This window comes from Chiloscyllium plagiosum, unplaced genomic scaffold (assembly GCF_037043375.1).
Source record: "Chiloscyllium plagiosum isolate Xiang-an unplaced genomic scaffold, Cpla_swu_hap1 HiC_scaffold_2, whole genome shotgun sequence".
In the NCBI taxonomy this organism is placed as follows: domain Eukaryota; kingdom Metazoa; phylum Chordata; class Chondrichthyes; order Orectolobiformes; family Hemiscylliidae; genus Chiloscyllium; species Chiloscyllium plagiosum.
This window is the reverse complement of record NW_028270140.1, coordinates 67,672,574-67,685,717: the sequence shown is the minus strand read 5'-3', so window position 1 is coordinate 67,685,717 and position 13,144 is coordinate 67,672,574. Positions and strand designations below refer to the sequence as shown.

At 42.4% G+C, this 13,144-nt stretch overlaps 1 protein-coding gene across 3 annotated transcripts in view; it reads right to left on the bottom strand.

Annotated features, from left to right (window-relative positions):
• golm1 (golgi membrane protein 1) overlaps window positions 1-12,225 on the bottom strand; it is a 32,607-nt gene extending 20,382 nt beyond the window's left edge. Inside the window, exon 1 of one of the 3 annotated variants that reach the window (XM_043713184.2) lies at window positions 11,710-12,225. In XM_043713184.2, coding sequence (XP_043569119.1) covers window positions 11,710-12,036 — 327 coding nt within the window. In that variant the 5' untranslated portion in view covers window positions 12,037-12,225. The remainder of the gene's footprint in view (window positions 1-11,709) is intronic. The other 2 variants (XM_043713179.2, XM_043713178.2) reach the window with 2 other exon arrangements.
• Between the last annotated feature and the right edge of the window lie 919 nt (window positions 12,226-13,144).

Here is a 13,144-nt window from a genome sequence, read left to right as displayed (position 1 = left end):
CATAAGCAAAGTTATGATGAACCTTTAAAAAAATGTTTCAACTCAACTAGAGTATTATGTCCGATTCTAAGGACTACATTTGTAAAGAACGTAAAGACTCTATAGAGGCTGCAGACTGCAAGAATGGTTCCTTGGACGAGGATCTTGACTTACAAGATAGACTGGAGAAGTTTACGCTGGTCTGCTCAGAAAACAGACATTTGACAGAACTGCTCAAAATCACAAGGGTCTGAAGAGAGAAAACTACCACTGGCAGAACAGTTGAGAACCAGATGACATTAAGTTAGAGTGAATGCTAAATAACCAGTTAGTGGCTATGAGGATAAACAGTGAGTGGTTAGGATCCGGAATACACTGCTTGAGCGTGCTGTGCCAGCAAATACAAAAATAAACTGGATTAACAAAACTGGGCACTGGGCCTAGTAGAGAACCATCATGGACAAGGCTAGCAAAGTGATTGTTATGCTGACACCATTCATTAATCTTCTATTTGTGTATAAAAAGCTTCCACAAATGTATCATTAGAACACTCAGATAATTGGTTTATTGCTGAAGGACGAATATTAACTCGAAGCTATTGGAGCTTCTTTGTTTATCTTCAAAATAGTACTGTGGAATCCTATATAACCACCTCAAGTAGCAGTTGCAGCCTCGATTGAGTATCCCATCCAAAAGGAAGTACCACCAATATTCCATCAGTATTACAAAGGAGCACAATGATATTCAAGTCTCTAGATGTAGAATTCAATCCACAATGCTTTCTGACTTAGACGCAACAGTACATCAACTGAGACATGGCTGCTGACAGAGTGCAATTCCAACAGACACTAATGCACAAGCAAAATACTTTGGATGAAGACTTAAGTAACAACAAAAGCTGGAACATTCAGTAGAGATCAGATAGCAAGTCTGGAGGGAAACAGAGTTAAAGTTCCAGGCCAAAGAGTAAGAGGTGTAAGTTTTTGTTGTCAACAAGAAATCTCTGAATTACTCCTTTATTGACAAATAAAAAGGTATGCGGAAATTTTACTGATCTTCTAAATGTTCATGCATAGCACAGGCATTCAACTTGGCTGGACCATGAAGTTTATAATTGGGTCTTACTCAAGTCTGCTAAAACTGCAGTGTATTCCAAGAAATTGTCAATTTCCTTTCCTTATGGCATACTATCTAAAACTTTTTTCCCTTCGCCTCCAACAAGTATGAATAAGTTGGTGGACACTGGTCTCAAACTTAATGACAGTCAGCCAGCTGCCTATACTGTTTCCCTTCTTTCTACCAAGCCCTTTCGCAACACAAAAGGTGCCCATCCCTTCTCTCCAGCAAAGGGGAAGTAGGACCAGATGCAAAGGGTTACCTTACTGTTCCAAAAAAAATTCCTTCAGTTCTCACCCCTCATGCCGACACATTTTCCATGCACCCCACATGGGAATCTATACACCCTAATGCCTTCTAGCCATTCCCCATAGCCCCTTACACTCTTCTGCCAACTTGCATCCTCCATCTCTCCCTTCACCCACCATACCGATACATTCTGGATCAATGCATATAGGACAGAAAATATTGTTCTTAAATTTCTATCCTGAGTATACTGAGAAAAAAAACTCATTCATATAAACACATTTACATTCTTAGTAGGTCTTAAATTAGACAGTTCCAGGGGGGGTTAATGTATTTTTTACACACAAGTTTCTCAACAATCAACATCCCTGCAGGGCAACCGATTCCCTCCAAACAATCCCTGACACCAATCCCCAAAGGATATCTGATGCAACCCCAAGATCTGCTGGAGGCATATTTGAAAGTATCTCAGCTTTCCAATTGGATATCCTGGTAACATGAAAGAAATGCCTTGAAAACAGATCTGCTTCTTTTTGATCTTATCACCACACTTTGGGTTACAGAGATCAAGCAATGCAGAATCAATCATTTAACTGGCCAGCTGCCTCCAGATACCATGTACACATAATCTAAATTCCAGCTTTGTGGATACCAGAAATTCTGTATTCAAGTATGGGGTTTGGGATTCCTGAGTTCTTCCTGAATTTTCATCACATTGAAGACATTCATGACAAGAACTGGGGCCCATATAAAATATCAATCCACTCTGATTTCATTTTACAATAGTTTTGAGCAGATAATCTAAATGGATACTTAGATGGCACTAAACTATCACAGCTGCCCATCTCTGACAAGGTCTTAAACTGAGATGCCTTGCTCAGGTGGACAAAGAAGTTACCATGGCACTATTCAGATGAGTGGCACATTGCTCCAGTGTCCTGGATAGTGCTTCTCCTTCAACCAAGAATTTGTACAAGTTGTTGGGCACAGCTGTATACCCATTAAACTTCAGCCTTGTCTGCCTATTTAGGTGAATATAAATCATCCAATGGCAGTATTACACTGAAGAGTACAACAGATACCTCTGCTGCCATGGTCAATATTTATCCCTCAATCGCCACCACTAAAAATACCATGGCGAGGTGATGACCTAGTGGTATTAATCCAGAGATCCAGATAATGTTCTGGGTACCCAGGTACAAATACCACCAGATGGTAGACAGTAGAATTTGAATTTAAGAAAAAAGAAATCTAGAATTAAGAGTTTAATGATGACCACAAAACCATTATCAATTGGTGGAAAAACCCATCTGGTTCACTAATGTCCTTTAGGAAAGGAAACTGCCATCTTTACCTGATCTGGCCTACATGTGACTCCAAACCTACAACAATGTGGTTGACTTTCAATTGTCCTTTGACCAAATAGGGCTGGGCAATAAATGCTGCCGAGCCAGTGACTCCCTCATCCCATGAATGAAAAAAAACTATATATAGTCATTATTGCATTATCGTTCATTAACGTCTGCTATGTGCAAATTGGATGCTACATTCCTAAACTACAACAGTTACTACATTTTGAAATTACTTCATTAGCAATGTTGTGTTTTTTGGAAAGTCCTGCAGTTCTTAAAAAAAGGTGTTATATAATTTTTTCTAACCTGATTAAGTATTAAGACAGTATATAATAGACCTTGAGAACAAACAACAATAAAAGAAAGCAAATTACAGAGAATGTGCTGGAGAAACACAACCAGTTTAGTAGCATCTATAGAGAGAAGCAGAATTAACATTGAGTCTGGTATCATGAGTCATTCCCAACTTGAAATGTTAACTCTATTTCTCTCCACTGTTGTTGCCAGTTTCTCCAGCATTGTTTGATTCAGAATTCTAACATCAAAATATTTTGCTTTTATACAGTCAAAGCATCGTACAGCATGGAAACAGACCTTTCAGTCCAACCAGTCCATGCCGAACATAATGGCAAATTAAATTAGTTCCACCTACCTGCTCCATATCCCTCCAAACCTTTCCTATTCATGTAATTATCCAAATTTGTTCTATATATTGTAATTATGCTCATATCCACCACTTACTCAGGAGGTTCATTCCACACGTAAACCACCCTGTGTAAAAAAATCTGCTCCTCATGTCTTTTTTTAAACGAATCTCTCTCCTCTCACCTTAATGTGCCACGTGGTCTTGAAAACCCCAACCCTAGAGAAATGACACCTACCACTAACCCTATCTGTACCCCTCATGATTTTATAAACTTCGATAAAGATCACATCTCAATTTCCTACATTCCAGTGAAAAAAACTCCCAGCCTACCCATCCTTTCTTTATAACTCAAACCTTCCATACCCAACAACATCCTATAAAATCTCCTCTGAAATCTCCTCTCCAGCTTAATAACATCCTTCCTATAACTGGGCAACCAGAACTGAACACAGTACTGCAGCAAAGGAAAGTTTTAAAATAAAAGTGCCCTCAAGAGTTCAAGACATTTATAACCATATTACCAGTGACCTGGACAAGCCAATCTGACAGTCAGTGAAAGGCAATTCACTCAGTACTTTCAGGCTGTATTGATTTGGCGGCTTCCTTGGTAACACCACAGGTGGATCCATGGGGGAGGGGAGTGGTCATTATGAGCTCAGGAGACGTCCAAGCAGCAGTCAATGATTCTCAAACTGAGTAAATGTTTTTTTAAAAATTTATAAAGAAGGACCATGATTAAACCTCACATAAACATGGCCATTTTGAGGCCGTATGCCATAGAAGAGGTCAAATGTCAAGAAAGGTCACACACAGATGCACATTAGGCACCTTATTCAGATTTGAAAAGAGACTTTGTCAGTTTCAGGTGCAGGCTAGACAGGAGCCTTTCATAATGTGATGAACTACATACTTTAGATGCAAAATGAGCACATGCTTAGCATAGCAAACACTTGAACCCAACTTTAAAGGGGATGGCATCAACTAATTTCTAGGTCAATGAGTGACAAATACATTTTAATTAGTATACAGCAATAAAAATAATGCTCTCTTTTGGAAGGGTTGCCACTACCCTTTAGAAATTCTGTGCAAAGATGGCAGCAGAGTAAGATGTTCCAGTCGGAGTTCCTTTGCTCATCAGTCCCTCTTGCTTTCTCCTTTTTGCTGCAGTTTTTCATCCCCACGCACTCGACCACCAACTTTTAACTTTTTAAACTACCCTCCCTAGGGGGAATGGAGAACAGAATGGAAAACAAGTCATGGCTGGAACCCAGAGCAGGAGCAGACTAAGCCCAGGCCAACCTGTGAGGCAAGTGCCAGAAGTGAGTAGTGGGCCGGAGCCCAGAGTGAGAGAAGAACAAGTTCAGCTGGGAGCCCAGAAGGGGAAGCAGAGAGAGTGTGGGCTGAGTCCTGGAAGAGAGTCGCAGCTGGAGCCCGGAGTAGAATCAACTCAAGCCAGCTGGGGGGGGGGGGGGGGAGGGAAGAGGAGGAGGAGAACAGATGAGTCCTGGAGGCAAAACAGACACATAGGCTATTGCAATAACAACATTTAAAGCATCCTTACTATGTACCTTGTATTTAAGATGGCACTGAGAAGTGACATCCCAAACCTTTCACTGGACTCATTCGAGTGCATGTGACAAAAATGAATATCCCCAGGGATATGCCTAAAACAATTTTCTCATTTACAGGCCTTAATTAAATTTAAAAATGCCCTGTCATTTCACAAACTAAGATTAGAAGATACCAGTGCATCAGTGACACCAAAAAAGAAGAAAAACTTTGGTTAGTATAAGATGGTTCAGTTATTATCTAGCCATTTAATGGTTAGATAATATAACCTGCAGAAAAAGACAACACAAACCAAATCATAGTGTTCGAGTCACCTGTGATTGCAACAGCCAGGATCCAAATGGTTAGCTCCTGAATAAACCACACAAGCTAAAAGGATGAATGCAAGTGTACTAATACCAAAATAATAGTATGTAATATCACCAGAAGAAATAACATTAGTTTTCAAGAGGTAGAGGCACAGAATACCAGGTAAATGAAAAATTTACACCAACACTCTGCTAATCTAACTGCCATGCATCAAAAGATAAAGATCAGCAAGAATGTAAATTTTCACTTCTTGGGGAAATATTTATACACCACAGAAGCAGTACAAGCAAATGAATCTTGGTACTACTGCTGGAAGTATTGAATTTTTAAATTCATTTACCGTTATGTGGGAGTCACTGATGAGGCAAGCATTTATGACCCAGCTAAACTGCCCTTGAAAAGGTGTGCACAGCTGCCTTTTGAACAATTGTAATCTAATATCCAGGGAGGTCCAAGATTTTGACTAAGCAATATTGAAGTAACAATACAGCTCAGCGTGGGGCTTTTTACTTACTTTAGATTACTTACTTAGTGTGGAAACAGGCCCTTTGGCCCAACAAGTCCACACCGATCCTCCGAAGAGCAACCCACCCAGACCCATTCCCATACATTTATCCCTTCACCTAACACTACAGGCAATTTAACATGGCCATCTTAAATTCACCTGACCTGCACATCTTTGGACTGTGGGAGAAAACCGGAGCACCCGGAGGAAACCCATGCAGACACGGGGAGAATGTGCCAACTCCACACTGACAGTTGCCTGAGGCGGTAATTGAACCCGGGTCTCTGACGCTGTGAGGCAGCAGTGCTAACCACTGTGCCACCCGGGGCTGAGAAGGAACTTGTAGGTGATTGCTTCCCCATGTAGCTGCTGTCTAGTAGAATACACAAATCAGGAATAGGGCACTCAGCGCCAAGAGCTTATTCTGCTATTCAATAAGACCATTGCTGATCTGTTTGGAACCTCAAACCCATGCCCTCATTTACCCTGATAATTTCAGCTCATTGCTGAACAAAAAAAAAAATGTGTGCCTTAAAAACATGCAAAAAAAAACTCTGCTTCCACCACCTTCAAGAAGAGTTCCAAAGACTCAACCCTGGCAGACAAAAAAGTATTAACCGAAAACGAAAGGTGCATTAGTTAATTAATGACTGACAGTTAACTGTCAAGCATGTTACAGCTGTTCCAGACATTGGTATGGTATGACATTTGGAATACTGTGTACAATTCTGGTCGCCTTGCTAAAGGAAGACCATTATTACACTTGAAAGGGTGCAAGAAAGATTTACAAGGATGTAACCAAGATTGGAGGGCTTGAATTATCAAGAGAGGCTGGAACTTTTTTTTTCCCTGGAATGCAGGAGGCTGAGAGATAATTTTATAAACCACTATAAGGTTATGCGAGGCGAATAGCAAAGATCTTTTCCCCAGGGGAGGGGTGTCCAAAACCAGAAGGCATAGGTTTTAGGAGAAGGAGGAAAGATTTAAAACGGACCCGAAGGCAACGTTTTCACACAGAGGATAGTGCATATATGAACTGAACTGCCATGGGAAGTGGTAGAGGCAGGTACAATTATGACACTTGGATAGGATAGGTTTAGAGGGATATGGGCCAAACGCAGGGAAATGGGACTAGTTAGGAAACCTGGTCAGTGTGGATGAGTTGGGTTGAAGGGTCTGTCTCTGTGCTGTATGATTCTATGACTATGCATTTTAATGCAGGCAGCTAGAATCTGATTAAGGCATTGCCCTAAGAGTTGTTGCAGTGCATCTTGTAGATGGTAAATATTTGCCAATTTGATAAACTTTCCAAATAAATTTGCCAATTTATCAATGTAGGAGGAATTGGATAGTGAAGGTATAAGATTTGCCAATCAAGCAGGCTATTTATTCCTGGATGGTGTCAAACCTCTTGAGTGTCATTGGAGCTCTAGTCATCCATGGAACTCAATTACACCCCTGGTTTGTGCTTTGCAGGAATGAGGAAGTGAGTTACTCACTACAGAGTTCCCAGCCTCTGACCTTCACTTTTAGCCACTGTATTTATAATCACTGGTCTAGTTCTGTTCTTGGACGATGGCAACCCTAAGAACATTGATACTGGGGTATTCAACAATGGCAATGCCGTTAACTTTCAAGGAGAAATGACTGAATTCACTCTTTTTTGAAAATGACCAAAGAGGGAAACAGTTGAGATTCTGAAGGGAGATTACAGACAGTTAGGCAGGAATTTAAAAAGGAGGTCTTCGAGAGTAGTAATATCTGGATTACTCCTGGTGCTATAAGCTAGTGAGGTCAGGAATCAGAGGATACAGCAGTTAAATGCATGGCTGAGGAGCTGGTGTATGGGAGAAGGATTCACAAATTTTGAACCATTGGAATCACCTTTGGGGTCCAAGTGACCTGTACAAGGAGGACAGATTGCACCTAAATTAGAAGGGGACTAATATACTGGCAGAGACATTTGCTAGAGCTGCTCAGGAGGATTTAAACTAGTAAAGTCGGGTGTGGGACCCAGGGAGATAGTAAGGAAAGAGATCAATTTGAGACTGGTACAGTTGAGAACAGAAGCGAGTCAAACAGTCAGGGCAGGCAGGGGCAAGTAGGACTAATAAATTAAACTGCATTTATTTCAATGCAAGGGGCCTAACAGTGAAGGCAGATGAACTCAGGGCAAGGTGAGGAACATGAGACTGGGATATCATAGCAATTACAGAAACATGGCTCAGGGATGGACAGCACTGGCAGCTTAATGCTACAGGAAGGATAGAAAGAGGCAAGATAGGAGGGGGAGTAGCATTTTTAATAAAGGATAGCATTACAGCTATTAGGGAGGATATTCCCAGAAATACATCCAGGGAAGTTATTTGGGTGGAACTGAGAAATAAGAAAGGGATGATCACCTTATTAGGATTGTATTATAGACCCCCTAACAGTCAGAGGGAAATTGAGAAACAAGTTTGTGAGGAGATTTTCGTTATCTGTAAGAATAATAGAGTGGTTACGATAGGGGATTTTAACTTTCCAAAAGTAGACTGGGACTGCCATTGTGTTAAGGGTTTAGATGGAGAGGAATTTGTTAAGTGTGTGCAAGACAATTTTCTGATTCAGTATGTGGATGTACTTACTAGAGAAGGTGCAAAACTTGACCTACTCTTGGAAAATATGGCAGGGCAGGTGACTGAGGTGTCAGTGGGGGAGCACTTTGGGGGCAGCGACCATAATTCTATTAGATTTAAGATAGTGATGGAAAAGGATAGACCAGACCTAAAAGTTGAAGTTCTAAATTGGAGAAAGGCCAATTTTGACGGCATTAGGCAAGAATTTTCAAAAGCTAATTGGGGGCAGATGTTCACAGGTAAAGGGATGACTGGAAAATGGGAAGCGTTCAGAAATGAGATAATAATCTAGAGAAAGTATATTCCTGTCAGGGTGAAAGGAAAGGCTGGTAGGTACAGGGAATGCTGGATGACTAAAGAAATTGAGGGTTTGGTTAAGAAAAACAAGGAAGCACATATCAGGTATAGACAGGATAGATTGAGTGAATCCTTAGAAGAGTATAAAGACAGTAGAAGTATACTTAAGAGGGAAATCAGGAGGGCAAAATGGAGACATGAGATAACTTTGGCAAATAGAATTAAGGAGAATCCAAAGAGTTTTTACAAATACATTAAGGACAAAAGGGTAACTCGGGACAGATAGGGCCCCCTTGAAGATCAGCAAGGCGGCCTTTGTGTGGAGCCGCAGAAAGTGGGGGAGATACTAAACGAGTATTTTGCATCAGTATTTACTGTAGAAAAGGACATGGAAGATATAGAATGTAGGGAAATGGATGGTGACATCTTGAAAAATGTCCATATTACAGAGGAAGAAGTGCTGGATATCTTGAAATGCATAAAGGTGGATAAATCCCCAGGACCTGATCAGGTGTACCCTAGAGCTCTGTGGGAAGCTATGGAAGGGATTGCTGGGTGTGGGAAAAGATTTGCTAAACCACGATATACTCACAAAAGCAATATTGGCCAAACTGTACCAGAACACCTAGAATTCCCAAGCAGCTCACAAGCTGAATCAGACAGCACGCAGACAAGGGAATACACTTTAAGCTCCCAAGGACATAACAGAGTACCACAGATATCTCAAAGGCCTGAGGGTAGTTTCACAACCCAGCAATACCAAAGCCACACAAAGAGCAGGACAGACAGAAAGGCACCAGCAAGGACATGCTCCAGGAACAGGACAATGGAAGCACCTCACCACTTCAGAGGAGATATTAACACCTACCTGTGAAGAGGAATGGAACCATTGTTGCTGTCAGGATGTTGCATTGTGTGAAGGAACAGGACATTCATCCAATAAACTGTTTTTCAATTAGCATCCTTGCAACTAAATTACTCCATTTCCAGAAACATTGTAGTTTTCCATTTCTTAATCGGTGTCATTGTGCAGCGTTCCTATAAAACTGGTCTCATCCTCAGATCTGGGAAGAGAAATTCTGATCTACCTGTGCAGACTGTCAGTTCTATGTCAGCCTAGTCAATTTCTCTTCCAGCCATATGGCTTGCAATAAACGGTTTGTCAATTTCACTTCCAGCTGTGTTTTGTGATCTCTAACCTATTGGGCAAATATCTCCAACACTGGGCTTCTTACTGAGATATTTATACCATCCATAGTCACAGGTGAGGTGCCGGAAGACTGGAGGTTGGCTAATGTGGTGCCACTGTTTAAGAAGGACAGTGAGCCTGACCACGATGGTGGGCAAGTTATTGGAGAGAAACCTGAGGGACAGGATGTACATGTATTTGGAAAGGCAAGGACTTATTAGGGATAGTCAACATGGCTTTGTGTGTGGGAAATCATGTCTCATGAACTTAATTTGAGTTTTTTGAAGTAGTAACAAAGAGAATTGATGAGGGGAGAGCAGTAGATGCGATCTATATGGACTTCAATAAGGTGTTCGACAAGGTTCCCCACGGGAGACCGGTTAGATCTCACAAAATACAGGGAGAACTAGCCAATTGGATACAGAACTGGTTCAAAGGTAGAAGACAGAGGGTAGTGGTGGTGGAGGGTTGTTTTTCAGACTGGAGGCCTGTAACCAGTGGAGTGCCACAAGGATCGGTGCCGAGTCCACGGTTTTTCGTTATTTATATAAATGATTTGGATGTGAGCATAAGACGTATAGTTAGTAAGTTTGCGGATGACACCAAAATTGGAGGTGTAGTGGACAGCGAAGGTTACCTCAGATTACAACAGGATCTGGACCAGATCTGCCAATGGGCTGAGAAGTGGCAGATGGAGTTCAATTCAGATAAATGCGAGGTGCTGCATTTTGGGAAAGCAAATCTTAGCAGGACTTATACACTTAATGGTAAGGTCCTAGGGAGTGTTGCTGAACAAAGAGACCTTGGAGTGCAGGTTCATAGCTCCTTGAAAGTGGAGTCGCAGGTAGGTAGGATAGTGAAGAAGGCGTTTGGTATGCTTTCCTTTATTGAGCATTGAGTACAGGAGTTGGGAGGTCATGTTGCAGCTGTACAGGACATTGGTTAGGCCACTGTTGGAATATTGCGTGCAATTCTGGTCTCCTTCCTATCGGAAAGATATTGTGAAACTTGAAAGTGTTCAGAAAAGATTTACAAGATGCGGCCAAGGTAGGAGGATTTGAACTATAGCGAGAGGCTGAACAGGCTGGGGCTGTTTTCCCTGGAGCGTCAGAGGCTGAGGGGTGACCTTAGAGGTTTACTAAATTATATGGGGCATGGATAGAGTAAATAGACAAAGCCTTTTCCCTGGGGTTGGGAGTCCAGAACTAGAGGGCTTTAGGTTTAGGGTGAGAGGGGAAAGATAAACAAGGGACCTAAGGGGCAACTTTTTCACACAGAGAGTGGTACATGTAGGGAATGAGCTGCCAGACGAAGTGGTGGAGGCTGGTACAATTGCAACATTCAAAAAGACATCTGGATGGTTATATGAATAGGAAGAGTTTGGAGGGATATGAGCCGGGTGCTGGCTATCTGGTCGGCATGGACAGTTTGGACCGAATGGTCTGTTTCCGTGCCTGTACATCTCTATGACTCCCGCATATGGCACAAATGGTCCTGATCATTTATCAGGCTAAGTCCAAAGATGAATTCGGAACTCCAAAAATGTGCAGGTTAGGTGGATTGACAATACTAAATGGTCTTGTAACGTCCAAGGTTATGTTGACCTAGAAGGATTAGCCTTGGCGCAGTTACAGTAAAAAGGTGGGTCGTTGACAGCCTATATCTGCACTTTACGGATTCTATTCTATAAACTCGAGGTGGAGGCCTCGCCAAAGTTTTGCACAACTTAACCAGAATATTATCACTTTGTATTCCAACATAACGCCTTTGTTCCAAACATTTTTTTTTAAATGTTCAATATCTTTTAAAACTGTCCTGGAATTCCATTCTGCCTGTAATCCTTTCCAGAACATGCCCCTCCACCCTCAGCGATGTTACTTTACCTTCTCCTCGTTGCAGATCCTGGCTTCTGTCTGGACCTGTTGGCGGTGCAGAAGTGCGAGCTGACCCACTTCGTCCTTGTGGCCCTCTAGTTGGCTCTGCAGCTGTAGCTGGAGCTGATGCTTCTGTAGCTCCATGGTGCTGAGGTCGACGGCCGTGCGCCGGACCTTGGCTTCGAGTGCGGCCACTCGCGCCTGCAGCTCGGCGCTGCGCGAGCTCGACACCCAGTAACTGAGCGCGAGGAAAGCCAGGCACGCGCCCAGCGCCAGCAGCAGAAAGAGCAACGGCGGGGAGCGCGCGCCGCGCCGCCCGCTCCCGAGGCCCAGCATCAGTCCAACCGCCAGTGGCAGACGGCACGCGGGGGCGGGGGGAAGAGGGAGACGATTCAAGCTACACTGTCGGGATGCTCAAAGCAACGAAGTATTTTGGAAAAACAAATACTCAACGTGGCGAACCTTCATCGGCCTCTATCGATCGCCAAAGCGTGTTCAGGTCGAAAAACAGACGAGGAAATGGACACTGAGTGCAGAACCGAAGCCAAATTCAAGCACCTGCCAGCTCATGGCTCCACCCCAACTGCCGTCATCACCCCGTCAGCATGGTGAGTGCCTCCCTGAGGAGGGGCGGATCCCAGCAGCGGGCAATTAAACCGTCAGTGGAAATTTACAATATCGACACAAAAACAACAAAAAAAAACCAACGACGGAATGCCTTTTCATGTTCTTTTATCACGGGCTAAATGATCCCTGATTATTTAATCTTCCAAAGCAAGTTTACGTCATGGGAGAAGACTGCTGTTTTCAAGCAGAATGACCAAATGTGCAGACAGTTTTTTGGGAGGAACAAATGACTGACGATGCTGGGATCTGTACTGACAAGCAACAAATGCTGGAGATCACAGCGAGTCAGGCAGCATCCAAGTCATCAAACTTGAAACGTTAGCTTGCTGTCTCTTCCATGGGTGCTGCCTGACCCGCTGTGATCTCCAGCATTTGTTCGTTTCAGTTTACAGGAAGGTTGGCTCATCTTTTCGCATGGGAATGGGGATTTGGAAGGAAGGTGTGGAACATTTCAAAGTCATGATTTGGAGATGCCGGTGTTGGACTGGGGTGTTCAAAGTTAAAAAAATCACACACCACCAGGTTATAGTCCAACATTTCAAAGTTTCTCTTCCTCGGAGTCTAGTCAGCAAAGTTTAGAAAGATAGGGGTTGCCACAACAGAAAATATGAACTTCAGCAAAAATAAAATCCATATTTAAATTGCAAACATTAATTGTAAATTAATAACTAATATAAATTAACATTTAAAATAGGACAAACAGCAAAGCTTAATAATAAAACCTTTCCCATTAAGAAACAATTTGGAGAAAGAGGAAAAGAATCACTCCCAATTCATGATCACCAGAGAAGGGGTGATGTCAGTGATCGAGCCAAGA